The sequence below is a fragment of the Meriones unguiculatus genome, chromosome 21, assembly GCF_030254825.1.
Source record: "Meriones unguiculatus strain TT.TT164.6M chromosome 21, Bangor_MerUng_6.1, whole genome shotgun sequence".
Taxonomy (NCBI): Eukaryota; Metazoa; Chordata; class Mammalia; order Rodentia; family Muridae; genus Meriones; species Meriones unguiculatus.
In genome coordinates, this window is record NC_083368.1 from 45513889 (window position 1) to 45529992 (window position 16104).

At 37.7% G+C, this 16104-nt stretch overlaps 1 protein-coding gene and 1 long non-coding RNA gene across 4 annotated transcripts in view; one reads left to right on the forward strand and one right to left on the reverse strand.

The window, feature by feature from the left end:
- Window positions 1-16104, forward strand: part of LOC132649668 (uncharacterized) — a 159997-nt gene that overhangs the window by 120493 nt on the left and 23400 nt on the right. The gene's annotated exons all lie outside the window — the stretch shown is intronic.
- The window catches only part of Tfec (transcription factor EC), a 169671-nt gene that overhangs the window by 20851 nt on the left and 132716 nt on the right, over window positions 1-16104 (reverse strand). The window contains exon 1 of one of the 3 annotated variants that reach the window (XM_021644092.2): window positions 4243-4400. The exons of the other annotated variants lie outside the window; for them this stretch is intronic. Coding sequence (XP_021499767.1) covers window positions 4243-4308 — 66 coding nt within the window. The 5' untranslated portion in view covers window positions 4309-4400. Of the gene's footprint in view, window positions 1-4242; window positions 4401-16104 lie in introns of those variants that run through there. 3 annotated transcript variants of the gene reach the window in all.

Consider the following 16104-nt stretch of genomic DNA (forward strand, 5'->3'; position numbering starts at 1 on the left):
CATCCCTAACCAAGAATCTCTTTGGAATTGATACCTGGGAAAGGGAAAATCAAATTTCTCCAGTGGAATATCACTGGGTATATCAACTAGACTCCAAGACAGGCCCCAGGCCCAGGAGAAGTTGGCCACCACTAAACAAATTCTATGGGTTTTTGTTTGGTTATTTTTTGTTTGTTTGTTTTGTTTTTCTTTTGCTGCTGCTGCTGCAGTTGTTGTTTTAATTGGTGGTGATAGAGTTGTTGAGTTGTTTGTTTGTTTTTTTGTAGATAGTTGATTATTTTTTTTGCCTTATTGATTTTCTTTTTTGTTTAGTGTGTGTCTTTCAGTTTTCTCTTTTTTTGGTTTTGCTTTTAAGCTTTTGAGGTAGAGGAAATAGGAAGTTGGGTAGGGAGATAGGAAGGTACTGGGAAGAATTGAGGGAAAGGAAGTGTATGAGGCAGAGTCTTTCTATGTAGCTCTGGATTTTTCTATGTAGACCAGGCTGGTTTCAAAATAACAGAGATCCACCTCCTTAACTCCCTGCTGTTGGGATTAAATGTGAACCAACAAGCTCAGTCTTGTTAGAAAGATTTTTTTAATGAAATAAAAATACTAAATTAAAGATCATAAGCTTTTCTTTAATATCTGGACCAAGACAAGGCTGTCTACTTTTACCTCTTTCATTCAACAGATAGTCTAGCCAGAACAATCAGTCCAGAAGACAAACAACAACAACAATGAAAAGAAAACCCACCAACAACAAAGAACTCACAAATTATCAAGAAATACTCAAAACGAAATAGTCTCAGTTTACAGATGACATGATTCATAATCTTATATTTAGAAAATGCAGAGATTCCATTCAAAAAACATTTTAAAAATAAGCCTCACCCCTATTTGAGCTAACAAAGCTGGCTATCCCAGCTGCAAAACATATAATCGACACATGAAAACCAGTTGTATTGAAATACATAAGTCATGAACCATCTGAAAAAGAAATTAAATATTTTTATTTAAAATAACCTGAAAAAGAAAGATTTGCAAGTCCCATAAACAAAATATGTATAGGCTAAAACCTAAAAAGTACAGATAAAACTAAAAGACATAAAAATGGAAAATATTTTATATTTCTAGAAAAAGATGATATTATCAAGATGATAACACTATCAAAACATTCACATTATCCAATGTGACCACTGCTAAATGCCAAGGGCATTTTGGAAGACATTGAAAACCATACGTTAAAATTCACATGGATTAGCGAGGAACACCAATAAACTATAAACAGTATTGGAAAAGACCTAAGTGGAGAATTAGTACTTCTGTATAGCCACGCTGATGACAGTGCCAAAAAGGGTGGCACAAATGGTACCACAAAGGGTGCCATTCTGACGTCAAGACAATTATATAGTCTTATATATTAACAACGTCAGAACGAGACTTTCTAATACAGTCCAGTAAATCTAACAAGGTTGCCTCGACCACCCAGCGTCAAAGGCAGGCTTTAAATGAATGACAATGGTTTCAATGGATGTCTACAGGAAAAGGGACCATTCTGGTTCCTTATCTTCCACATATTTAAAGATTAACTCACAGTGGATTGAGGAACTAAATACAAGATAGACCGCAGTAAGACTCTTGAAAGAAAATGCAGAGCTCTGGATAACAGTGGAATCAGCAGAGCACCGTCTGGCCGAACTGTAACTTTTAGTGACAGCAGAGAAAAATAGCTTTGTCTTTGTTTACAGTTGGTGCTGTCCAGATAAGAAAACAGAATCTACAACCAAAATTGTTGCAGAAGTGTCTGCACAACTCTGAATAGTGCATATATCCATCCCTCTAACCAGAGAACCGCAGTACTGTGGTCTAAATTCCACTTTAAAATTATTCTTACTCTCCCTGTACTGGAAGCAATCTGACCCTTGACATGACATTTTAAAATACTGGTATCCACTTTGGAATTTCATCTTTGTTTTTCTTCCCCAAACTCTTCAGGTCCTTACACCTAAATTAAGCATTCCCATCTAGTGTTTCTACAGCCCTCCTAATAAACTCCCACCTTCCTTCTCATACCAATGATACTTAAAATGCCATTAAAGGTCTCACTGATCACCAGATTCTGAAGTGCAAAGTTCCTGCCATTTAACTTATATATAAATCCCAAACTCTTGTGTCTCGAATTTAAAATGTCATTATAGCTTCTTTCTAACTGACTCAATGTTAGTTTCCATTACCCCTTTATTTTTAAAGCCTTCTCATTGTCAAGTATACATATTCAATAGTAGATTTGATAGTGCAGTTTTCAATAGTAGATTTGACACTCCAGTGTAAGGAAGGGTTTTATTGTAATGAATCTGTGAATCCATAGTTGAGGAATTCTTCGGCAGACAATAAAACACAACATAATAACACATGTCATACCATAGTCAATAATTTATTGCATGTCAAGTATAACATAGTAACTCAAAAAAATCTTTATAACAGTGCTATAGTATCGTTATCATCCTAAAATGCAGCTCAGATACGCAGTCATGGTATAAAAATAATGTACATAGAAAAGTAATAAAGGTTGCAAGGGAGAAAGCTCAGGGCCTTGTTAACACAATGACACAAGTGTGGTCTCCAATACCCATGAGAAAAAAAAGAAGAAAAAGATCCAAGAGTGGTGGCATTTGCTAGTCATACGAGCACCAGAGAGGTGAAAACAGGTGTTTGGGAATAAAAGGCCACCCAGCCTCACCAGCTCACACTATGAGCTGCCAGCCAGTGGGAGCCATCACCTCAAAACAGAAGTTGAAATACTAGCCTAGACTCATGCCTGTATGACACAAGGCTGTATTCTCTAGTATCTACCCACTGCAAAGCATTCTTGTCTTTCCTACATATTTTCCTGTCTTCTTCCCCACTGTTCTTTTCTGAACTCCACCCCACAGATAAGTATCAGAATCAAACAGTTTCTCTCGAGGGCTAAGCGTAGGGGCCAAACCCTCTCCAACAGGCTTCCTGAAGGTGACTTGGCTTTTCTCTTTACAAAAGCACTATAGGACTAATCAACTTAAATAAAACTTTAAATGCAGTTGATACGTATTGCTTTAACACTTTTGATTTACATTCACCCAGCAATGGAGAGGGTCCCACACTATATACTCTTTATGTTCCTAAAAATAATGCTAGTCCCCAAATCCCTGTCACTTTTCTGAAATACATGTGTATCTGCTAGCTAATCTCATTTTAAATGGACAAAAGTGAACAAAACTTATGAAAGCTTACAAGTTAAATTTGCAACTAAATATCCAGTGAAGTAACAAAAGGCAAAAGGAGCCCTAATTAGTTCTTGCCTGTGTGTGTGTGTGTGTGTGTGTGTGTGTGTGCAAGACCACACATAATTAGTGTGAGTTTTCAAAGGACACTGCTAGATAGATGTGTTTGTTTAGATCCGCGCCTTTTGCTTTTCTGTGAAGATAGTCACTGTGACTCTGAAAGGCTAAAACTGAGCAGGAGACTGTTGGCTAGAGAAACTGAACATAAAAGAAGATAAGCCCCCCGTCATAACGAGGGGCGCCACAGGGCAGCGCGAGCTGGAGAACATATGCACACATGAAACACTGACTTCCGAAAGATTATTTTACTTCCTTGTGGGTGTTGATTCATTTCGATTCGGTGGGCCAGAGCTTTCCAGTTTTAGGACATACACCACCGATTGCCTCGAACCTTATTTTATTTGTTAAAACATCATTCTGAGGCTTAAATGACAAACACTGAGCCACGAGATCCTGCTGTGTTCTTTTGTTACTATTATTTTTGTTCCATTATAAGTGAATAAATATAACGAGTGGGGCTGGGGCTAGAGTTCCCTTGGCAGGCTAGCTTTTACACAAATAGGAAAATACAAAACTGGATATTCACAGTTTCACATCATATATACGCTGTGTTCCTTATTCTTCTAGCACTAAATTAACAAAACAGCTGTTACTGCGAACACTAAATGAACAACTCACTGAATCTTCACATTTTATATAACAGTCACAATAAAACATTAATTTTAACAGTTTTTAACTAAATACACTATGTAATTTCTTAGCATAGCCCAGAATACTCAAAAGCTATTTGTAAGTAAACAAGCTCTTCAAAACACACAGTTAATACATTTTAATGTTAATGTCTACATACCTTATTTTAATGACTATAGCTCTATAAATTTTACATTCCATATTTAATCCAGTTTCATCGCCAAATAGTGAAAGAATTTCACAATGTTCTTACCAGTTTCAACTTGGACGGGTCTATAACCTTCACAATAGCAATGGTTTTCTCTTTCTCCTTCATCATTTCTTTTTCTTAAGCGTGCAAACAGTAAGCAGGAGAGGCATACAGAAACTCTGCACTAAGGTGAACTTTGCTTCTTCCTTGGACTTTAAGACTAATCTGGCCTAGATTGTGACTGACAAAAGCTTGCTCATTGATGTCATGCAATCCTTTCAAGTTCCAAGCAAGCTCAGGGGCTTGTTAATATTTACTCAGTCCTTGTCTCTGGAATGGTCTTGAACTATAGCAGTTTACTTAGATTGCCAAATGCCACCAGAATTTACAGATGCCCGACTGAGAAACACCCGTGAATGTTAACATACATGAGTAACTACCTGCAAAGACATCTCTAAAACAAAAGAGTGAAGTAAAGCCAGTAGGTATAAATGACAGGGGGATATCTAAACTTAGAAGTTAACTAGGCATCCAGCTTTGGTGTGGCCACGAGACAGACCCGTCTCGGGTCCTTTCACCGTTGATCTAGCTACTTTTTTACATTGCCTGACGCACCGGTGTGAGGCATGGCTTTCCTGCAGGGATAGTCGCACCAAGCTCTGAACTGCCCTTTTCATTTAAAGAATGAGCTGGACCACATCACTGAATGTCTCTTATCGTCTTTCTGCTGTATGAATTTTCCATAAAATTATCAAAAAATATAACCAGTCTCTAGCATAGAGGATTTTTTTTTCTAAAAACAATGCAGAGATTTTCATGAAAACTGTATTATAAAATCATTATCATAACATGTAGTCAATGCAAAGAGGTTATATTTTATTATTGCCCCATCCTTGCTGCTTCTTTATCCATGGTCTTTTGAATTCTCAGAATATTTATGAGTATTAAAAGTGCTCATAAATAGGAATTGTAATGGGAACAACTAATTACAGTACTGTACCGGAATTTATAAGAGTTTATTCAGTATTTATTTGCCAACACCCATGTTGTGTGAGGTACTGTCTTAGCTGCTAAAGAGAACGACCGTACAGAGTGATTTTCAGGAGGCAAAATGTTGAGAAGCATGAAGATTATATAAATACTGAAATTGGAAGTCCAAGACGGTAGTGAGGAAAACACCCTACCTGAGGGGCACAGGATCCAGAACTCTGAAATTGATGAGTAAGGGAGAGGAGTAGCTAAAGCCAGAATATCCACATTGAGGCTTCCTGGGTGAGAGGGGACAACCCTGGAGCTGGGACAGTTTGGATCCAGGTCACTGAACATTTCTGGGGCCTGAGAGTGGCAAATATTCAACCACCCTGCACTTCCCCTTGCCCCAAGTTCCGGCCTCCCTGCTCAGAGGCAGCACTGGCTGCCCTAAGCAGGATCCTCTGTGCTTCGTGACTGAGACAGCGGAGGTGACTGACCCAAGTACGTGTCTCCCTGCCCAGCGGCCAAACAGTAGACACCACTGAGCTAACTGATCTCCTACATTTTCATTTGCCCTTGTAGGCCCAAATCTGAGAGGAGAGAACAGGGGGAACCCCTATGCTTTCTGATTAGGCCTGTGAACAAGTGAGCGAGTGCATGCAGAGCCCCAGATCCCGGGTCTCTCTAAATTATCAGGCAGACATTGGACACCTCACACCCCAATGTGGGCCTCCCAGTAGAGTCCAGGCAAACAATTCCTGGATGGTGCAGCCCAGACAGATCTGAATATGGGGAGGACAGTACCACAGTCCTGTGGGCCACTAAGGCATTCAACGTACCTGTTCCCGCACCTGCACTTACGTTCTACCCTTCCAGGCATCTACACGCTCTAGCACCCTGTCCTTCAAGGCACACTTCGACGTACACTCCCATGCTTGCACACAAGCGCCTGTGACCTTCCTTCCTTAGCTACAGCTGAAACACCAACATCCACTCTCAGACCAGTGGAGCTCTCTAATCTTCCTGTAGAATACTCCAGACACCAGAGACACACACCCAGTCTGAAGTACTGATTCCAGGAACAGACAGCGAAGGTTACAGAAAAGCAGATGGCTAGGGATCAGTGTAAGAACACATCCAACAAAAATTAGGACATTATGACCTAACCAGCAACCCCAAAAATCAATGGATATTTTAGTTCATCAGAAACACAGGAAAATAGTCTGAAATATATGTTTATCCAGTTATTAGAGGCACATAAAGAGGAAACAAACAATGCTCTCAAAGAAATACAGGCAAATATAGCCAAACAATCAGAGGCACAAGTAGAGGTAGAGAGGAAATGGACAAAAAAATAGAAGACATCATGGAAAGACAGGAATCCACATTCAAACAGATGAAGGAAATTGGTGCAAGACATGAAAACAGAATTAGAATCAATAAAGAAAATGCAAACAGAGAAAAACCTGGAGCTGGAGAACTTAGAGAAAAGATCAGGAACCACAAAGGTAAGCATCACCAACAGAATATAAGAGATGGAAGAAAGAATCTCAGGAGCCAAAGATACACTTGAAGAAATTGATACATCTCTCAAAGAAAGAGTAAAACCAGAAAAGTTCCAAACACAAAACATCCAAGAAACCAGACCTCACCAAGAACGCCGTGAAAAAACGAAATCTAAAAATAATAGGAATAGACAAAAAAAGAAGATTACAGGCAGCAAGGTCCAGAAAATGTTCTCAAGAAAATCATAGAAGAAAAACTTTCCCAAGTTAAAGAAGAGATTACATAAACAAATAAGAGGCCTACAGAACACCAAATAGACTAGACCCGAAAAGAAACTCCTCATGCCACATAATAGTCAGAACACTAAATTTACAGAACAAAGAAAAAATATTAAAAGCAGCAAGGGAAAAAGGCTAAGTAACATATAAAGGCAGTCCTATCAGAATCACACCAGAGTTTTCAACAGAAACCATGAAAGCAGAAAGTCCTGGGCAAATGTCACATAGACTATAAGGGACCACAGAGCCAACCCAGACTACTAAACCCAACAAAGTTTTCAATCAACATAGATGGAGAAAAGAAAGTATTCCATGACAAAACTAAACTTAATATCTAAACAGCAACCCAGCCCTAGAGAAGATACTAGATGGAAAACTCTAATCCAACAAAATCAACTACACCCAAGAAAACAAAGGGTGTGGATAACTTCACACACACACACACACACACACACACACACACACACACACACAAATTAAAGAAAACAACCATAGAAACAGTAATACCACCAACTCCACAATAAAAGGAACTAACATCCATTGGTCACTATTATCTATCAACATCAATGTACTCAAATCTTCAATAAAAAGACATAAATTAACAAACTGGTTGTGGAAATAGGATCCAACATTCTGCTACATCCAAGAAACACATCTCTGAAACAAAGATAAACACTACCTCAGAGTGAAGGGCTGGAAAAAGGTTTTTCAAGCAAACAGATCCAGAAAACAAGCTGGAATAGCTATCCTAATATCTAATAAAGTAGACTTTCAACCAAAATTAATCAAAAAAGATGAGAAGGGGCACTTAATTCTCATCAAAGGAACAATCCACCGGGAAGACATCTTAATCGTGAGCATCTATGCCCCAAATAGAAGAGCACCTACATTTGTAAATGAAACATCATTAAAACTCAAATCACACATCGATCCCAATACCTTAATAGTGGGAGACTTTAATACTCAATTCTCTCCAAGGGAAAGATCATCTAGATAGAAGCTAAATAGGGAAATAATGACACTTAAGGAGATCCTAAATCAATTGGACCAAATATATGTCTACAGAACTTTTCACCCAAACTTAAAAGAGTATACTTCTTTTCAGCACCTCAAGGAACCTTCTCAAAAATTAACCATATAGTCGGGCACCAAGCAAGCCTCAACAGATACAAGAAGATAGAAATAATCCCTTGAACCCTATCAGATCACCACGACCTAAAACTAGACCTCACCAACAACAGAAATAACAAAAAGCCTACATACACATGGAAACGAAACAACTGTCTAATCAAAGCTTGGTCAGGGAAGAATGAAAAGAGAAAATAGAGACTTCCTGAAATTCAATGAAAATGAAGGCACAATTTACCCAAACTTATGGAACACAATGAAAGCCATGCTAAGAGGAAAGTTCATAGCACTAAGTGCCTCTAAAAAGAAGTAGAGACACCTCATACAAGCAACTTAACCGAACACCTAAAAGCCCTAGAAAAGAAAAGAAGTAGCCACACCCAAAAGGAGTAGATTGGAAATAATCAAACTCGGGCTGAAATCAATAAACTAGAAACAGAGAAAACAATTCGAAAAATCACTGAAACTGAGAGCTGGTTCTTTGAGAAAATCAACACAATAGATAAACACTTAGCCAAACTAACTAAACACAGAGAGAAACTATCCAAATCAGCAAAATCAGAAACAAAAGGGGGATATAACAACAGACAGAAACAGAATGGTGGATCAATGGAATCAAATAGAAGACCCAGAAATAAACCCGCATACCTACGGATACTTGTTTTTTGACAAAGAAGCCAAAACCATACAATAGAAAAAGACAGCATCATCAACAAATGGTGCTGGTCTAACTGGATGTCTACATGCAGAAAAATGAAAATAGATCCATATTTATCACCCTGCACAAAACTAAAGTCCAAGTGAGTCAAAGACCTCAACATAAAACCAGACACACTAAATCTGTTAGAAGAAAAAGTGGGGAAGAACCTTGAACTCATTGGCAAAGGAGACAACTTCCTGAACAGAACACCAACAGCACAGGCTCTAAGATCAATGATTAATAAATGGGACCTCCACCCAAATACCATTCATGGAGATAACCTAGAACCCATGCACAGATATAGCCCATGGCAGCTCAGTGTCCAAGTAAGTTCCCTAGTAATTGGAACAGGGACTGTCTCTGACATAAGCTCAGTGGCTGGCTCTTTGATCACCCCCTCCTGAGGGGGGGAACAGCCTTACCAGGCCACAGAGGAAGACAATGCAGCCAGTCCTGATGAGGTCTGATAGACTAGGATCAGAAGGAAGGGGAGGAGGACCTCCCATATCAGTGGACTGGGGGAGGGGCATGGGTGGAGATAAGGGAAGGAGGGTGGGATTGGGAGGGAATGAGGGAGGGGGTTACAGCTGGGATACAAAATGAATACATTGTTATTAATAAAAAATAAATTAATTAAAGAAAAGAAATATTGAAATTAACTGGGACTGACTGTAGAGGAAGGAGGGAATAAAGCAGAGAAGAGAACAACATGATTCTTAGATTTCTTGTTGTTATTATTATTTTTGAAGATCAACTAAAATAGATTTGGGAATAAAGTATCTTCAGCTGGTGTAAGCTGAGATACTTAACACAACAGATAAACAAGTAGTAGGGTAGATACATTAACATGAAAAAGAAAGATCTAAGTTGAAAATAGCATAACATCATACATAATGTGTGTACCGACACACGAGAAGCGATGATCAAAGGCTGGGCCTAAAGACACTGCATTTTGCCATAAGTAAGAAAAGGGTCAGCAAATGGATGAAAAATCAGACAGTGCCTTGTGGTGTGGTTAAACACGTCAAATACAACTTGTAATCCAAGTCAAATGAGAGTAGAGACATTGATACCAGATGTACTATTTTGTTCATTTTGAGGCTTTTGAGGGAGAAAAGGAAATGGAAAAATTATGTAATTATATTATAATCTTAGAAAAAACCTTTTTAAATTGATAGATGTTAAGAACCCTTTTAAAATCATGAAGAGAAAAGCTTGATTGGAGAGGAGAAAATGGGGTCATCAGATGATGTTGGGAGGGAGAAAATGGAGGCTCTGAGTTTTGTTTTGCTGTGTGTGTGTGTGTGTGTGTGTGTGTGTGTGTGTGTGTGTGCGTGCACACATATTTTCTCTCCAAAGCATTATAGGAAGTTTCTGAAAAGTGGATAGTAGTCGGGGAAAGTTGAAATTACAAGGAAAGATGATATTACAATATCTCCATTACTCTTAATATTGTTACAGAATTGTTGTAGGCTTGTCTCACAGTTATAATCACTCCTGTGAATCTGATGATATATTTAGCATAATCAGTTTGCACAGTATTTGGGTGCTCCTCATTTATCTGCTCAGTACAGATGTAGCAAAATAAATGAGTTTATCCTGTACTGAAATTTAGCTTGGATAAAAAAATAAGAAGAAGTTAATTGTAAAAATAAAGGGGTTGGGAGATGGTATATTTTGGACTCCAGCCAGGTTAAAAAAGAAATCTTTAATATTGTGAATGGGGATTAGTAGCCACTGAAAACAGTAGCATTAGTCCAATTGGTATGGCATCTCAATGAGCTTTAACAAGAATAGACTAAGAAAGCTAGAGGAAAAACAATTCAAAAAATGGGAAGTGATAATAAATCTATTAAATAAAAAGCTAGAATTATAGAGAAACTGACAAGAGTAAGAGCTCATATATGACCCTGTGAGGGATGGTTAAAATAGGAAGGAAAAAATAGCATGGGTGCTTAGGAAGTGAAGACCCTGAGAGATCCAGGTGGATGAAACCAATTCCTTGTACAGGAGATCACCTATCCAGAACACATAGAAATGGGCAGGTCATTGCCATTTCACAGTCTAGTCACTCAATAATCAGTGTTAGGCTAAAATGCAAACCCTTGAGCCCCTTCCCTGAAAATCCAATTAAAATAAGTTAATTAGAAACATTATGCCAGCCAGTGGTGGTGTACACCTTTAATCCTAGCACTTGGGAGGCAGAGGCAGGCAGGTCTCTGAGTTTGAGGACAGCCTGATCTACAGAATGAGCTCCAGGACAGCCATGGCTAGACAGAGAAACCCTGTCTCAAAATGACCAAAAAAAATTATTATAAAAGAGGGGTGGCCAACTACCCAATCTTAAATATCAAATGATTGTGTTATACTCAGCCAACTGTAATGTGTGAAGTCTTGCATGCTAGAGAAAAGGAGGAAGAGATAGTTTTTCATAGTCTGCTTAGAAATAAAGAAAAAATGGATGCTTTCACAGACAATTTCATGCATTTATTTGAATACTGTTTAACTAAATGATTCAGTGATCAATGGTTGACCTTAGCCTAAAAAATTTAGTCACCCAGATCCTCCAAATGAAACATTTAAAGTAGCACTTTCGTTAAAACCTTCTACATTCCCTCTTCTTGTGATTTCTAAAGGACCTTAACTTACAAACCGACCAAACAACCCTTCAAGATATGTGGAAAGAGTATGTGAGTGCAAAATTTACAGATAACATTTCTGAGACTAATAATTGGACAGTGAGTAAAGTAATCAAATAAAAGATAAGATAACATTCCTTCTTGGAATATGATTCCAGGAATTAATACTGACTTCTACACAGAATTCTTTTTACATTAAGGTGATGAGGCCTCTTTCCTTTTATTCACCTCTGAATATTAGCTCAGAAATGATTCATATTTTACCATAGTAATTTTTTTTCTATTTTCAACAAGGGAGTAAAGCCTATGAATCTCAATCTACTAATCACAGTGAAAGAGTCAAAACTGAATCAGGACCTCATGACAGTATTTGATTATAAGCAAGGCTTCAAATAGAAAATGTCAAAGTTAAATCATTCCTGGATAATGCTACAGCAGATTAGATATGGAATTGGAGGCTTGAATATAAGTATAATATAGATAGTTAGATACACAGATAGATACACAGATAGATAGATAGATAGATAGATAGATAGATAGATACATACATACATATATACATACACATACATAATCACACACATATACACAGACAGACACAAAGAAAGAACAGTGGGACCCTATAATCTTTCTCAAGTTTATATTATCTTTTGTTTGCACCAAGTGTTTCGCAATATTTATTTGTTGTCTTCTATTTCTAAAGTGCAGAAGAAAGCAGCATTATCCAGTCAAATGGCATTGCTTTGTTTTGTAAACTGAAGTGAATATTAATTTAGTCCTTTTGACCTTTTAGGGTTTGGAAATGCTGTTCTTTGTATTAGTGGAGGAGAGTCTACTCTTTCCTCTTTAAAACTTAATTCTATAGAGACTGAATCCTCAACAATGTCCATCTAACAGAATACAATGCACCAGAATACTGTAAATAGTGATTAAAGTGGCTCTTTAGTTTGAAATCACAAAGAAACTCAGTGAAGAGCAAAAGTTTGTTTTGTGGATTTAAGTTTTAAAATGCTTAGCCGTGTATATCAAAGCCCACATTATCCGAGAACTGGATATGAGACTCTGATTGGCTGATTTCCCTGTATTACCTTCCCTGATCTCCTTGGTGACTGCTATTCAAGGGCCCCTGGGGCACACTCTTTGAAATAGCATCTATGTCAACAGAGTTCTTCTCATAAAGTGCTTCAAACCAAAGTCCACAGCCTTAACATGTCGACAGAGGACTTCTATATCATCCTTTTTCTTTCAAAATGTTTCCTAGGTGTCCAAAGGTCAGTGGTGAAATTTTAACTGACTAGTCCACATGACTTTAGATTATATGAAAATGTACATCTGCTCTCTTTATCTCTATAACTAGTGATGCAATTAACGGTATTCACAAACACCTTAAACAGCAACAGTATCAAACACTTGTAGAGTGCAGGAGATGGGCAAGGCACTGTCTCCAGTGCTTGGCATATACCAATCATTTAAGCTTCGCAGCAGCCCATAAGATGAAGCTAATACTTGTTCTCATCACAGGGAGGAGAAAAGCAAAGGAAAAAGAATCACTCATCCTGTCCCAGATTACCTACCTACTTGGTGAGTGGCAGAGGCAAAGTTGAACTCCTGAACTCTGGATCCATAGTCCTAACCTCAATCTAACCTATTTGCATTTTCATTTCTTTCCCACCAAAAGCTTCCTTTTCCTGACAGAGATGGTTTAAGAAGTAACCAGTAGATGAGGAAGGGTTTTTTTTTTTAAAGGCATATAGTTTTTCAAAAGACTATATGCTTCTCCTTTGCTCTTTCTATTCCTATATACTTTTTTGACAATAAAAAAGATATTAATTTCACTTCTGAAAATAAACAACTTACATAATTATCTTGCAATTCTTTTTGGTTGTGCTAAGGCAATAAATATTTATTTAAAACAATAAAATTATTGCTCCCCTATTTTCTTCTTCTTTTCCCATACACTTATAATAGTTTTGATTGTCAACTTGACACAAGCATCACCTCTCAGTGAAAGACTGCCTGGATCAGATGGGCTATGGACATGTCTCTAAAGGATGTTGTTTTAATTGCATTAGTTGAGGTAGTAAGACCCACCCTAAATATTTCAAGAGCTGGACCCTGGACTGTGCAAGAAGGGAAACAGTCAGCTGATCACTAACATGTATTTATTTGCTCGCTCTCTTCTCTTGACTATGGAGGTGATATGACTAGCTACTTCAAGTTTCAACAATATGAGCTTCCTCACAGTTGGGGTTGTGACCTAAAACGAACTATTTCTCCTCTAACTTTGCTTTTGTCAGGGCATTTCATCACAGCACCAGAAATGAAACTAGGAACAACTGAAAGTTCTCTTCTTTCCATTTGTACTGTCTGTAGTGGAACCTAAATATACATAAACAGAAAGTGTGAATGCTGAGCTGGTACAAATGGTAGAACTGTGAGGTTCTTGTCTCATTATAAGAAACAACCAGTTCCATATATATTAAACTGACCTACAATCCCATTACTTTTCTATTCTAAGCAAAGGAGTTGGTCAGGTTGGTTAAGAGACTCTATTAGGTTGCTCAGATATGACTTGTCAATAAATTCACAAAACTATTCAAATGCCAATTACCAAATACTTATCAAGCAATATTTATTGTCAGACCTTTCAAGGACTAGAGGTATTTCTACAACAGCCAACAGTGTGAAGTTCTTGCCCTCACAGAGTTCAAACACTATTGAAGAAGCAAACAACAGTAAACAAAGAACATGGAACGGAGGTTGACTGAACTCATTCATTCATTCATTCATTCATTCTTGCCAGCAGAATCCACTACTTATCATTGGGCAGAAATTTGCCTATGAATAAGGTATAATGTTTTCATCACTATAGTGACAACCTAAAGGAATGAAGAGTGTTAAGGAAATATTTAAAATGTATTGTGTGGTTGTGTGCTGTGGAAATTCTTTAATTGAGGTACCAAATCTATACGGAGAATCACCATGGAAAGTCCTGAAGTTTGTGTTTCAGAGATAGTCAAAATCATTCAGACAAATGACAGAGATTGAATGAGAGGAAGTTAAAAAAATTATATGTGTGTGTGTGTGTGTGTGTGTGTGTAAAAGACCTGAGCACTAGAAGTTGTGTATGGGCTCTTACAGTAGAGCACAGAGTAGCACAGGAGTACTAAATGAAAAGCCTAGGCTAGTAGCAAGGATTAGAGTAAAAGGCTTCCCTCATCCGTACATATAGAAATGCCAGTTTCATCCTGGAAAAGTATATACTGTGAAATGTTTCTCTTAATTTTTACATATCTCTGTGTCAGAGACCTTCAGTTTCTTACTTACCTCTAATTCCAATCATTACATCTGAATGCAAGGACAATCTTATCAAGTGATACTATGATTATTACTTGGCACAATGAAATGTTCCCTTTCCTTAGTAAAGAAGGAGGCATAGAAGGAAAGAAGGAACAAAACCAAAGAAATGTCAATAGCCACCCTCTCCTGAGCTCTGACCATGCCATTGTGTTTGGAAGGATTTTTATCTTGTTTTGTTTTTTACAATTTCTTCTCTTTCTATCCCAGTTTTAGTCCCTCCCTCCTCTCCTTTAGGTCCCACCCTCCCTCCCCCTTTTTTCCTTATCCACCTACTTTAGTCCACAAGTTTTAAAATTAAAAAAAAAAAAATTATACTGACTCTCCTGCCAGGCTTGTTGGCACACTACTGTAATTCCAGCCTTGGAAAGGTTGAGGAAGGAGGATCTGAAATTCAAGGCCAGTGTAAGCCACATAGTGAGACTCTATGTCAAACAACAAAAATAAGCATAAAAACACAAGATATCAAATAAGCAGCATCTTCAATAGAGAAGAACATGCATGAACAACCAGTCTTCATGTAAGGGACCCCGTGCCTTATGGCCTCTTTGAGACATACTCCTGGAAACAATCAGTGAATAATAGGGAGTTGTAACCTCAAAAGTAATGTTCTAGCTATTGGGGATAAAATATGCATGAGTGATGGCAGCATGTGTCAAATGTGGATGTGACAAATCCAGGTCAGCGACCATATTTAAAACTCTTACATACTAAGTAAAACTTTGATTAAATTGACATTTGTGATGGTTTTGAATACTTTCATGTAGTTAGTTTCTATTCTAGTAGCTAAAAACAAGAAATGTCTGCAGCCATTTTCATATTGCCCGTAGGTAGCTAAACCCCGAGAGAGTATCGCTTCTTCCAAACCATGCATTCCTCTTTCTCTGGGGCTGCCTGATAGACCAGGCAGGACACACATTTTCTGTATATATAAACTTATTATAATGGGAAAGATAAGGTGTGAGCCCAAGGAATAAAAAATGATTTTGTGGCAAGCACAGAAGACTGATATATACTGCCTACATAAGACAAAGGACTGCTTTCCAGATTTTACTTCTCGTTGAGTGACACATTCATTACCACTGGGATTTGTTTTTCTTGAAAAAGTTCGTAATCCTTACCAAAAAAAAAAAAATAAAGTTTGGAAGAGGTAGTGGAAAGATAAATTTTACTGGGTGTGGTTCTATTCTGTGCAGGTGGCTCTTATCTTAGCTCTGAATTCAACCTTTGAAATATATATGTGTGTATCTACATATATGAATATGTTTTTACACTTTTGAAAGTTCCAAGTGTATATGTGTACACACCCACTACTGAAATGTTTAAGTAAATACGCATACAGTGT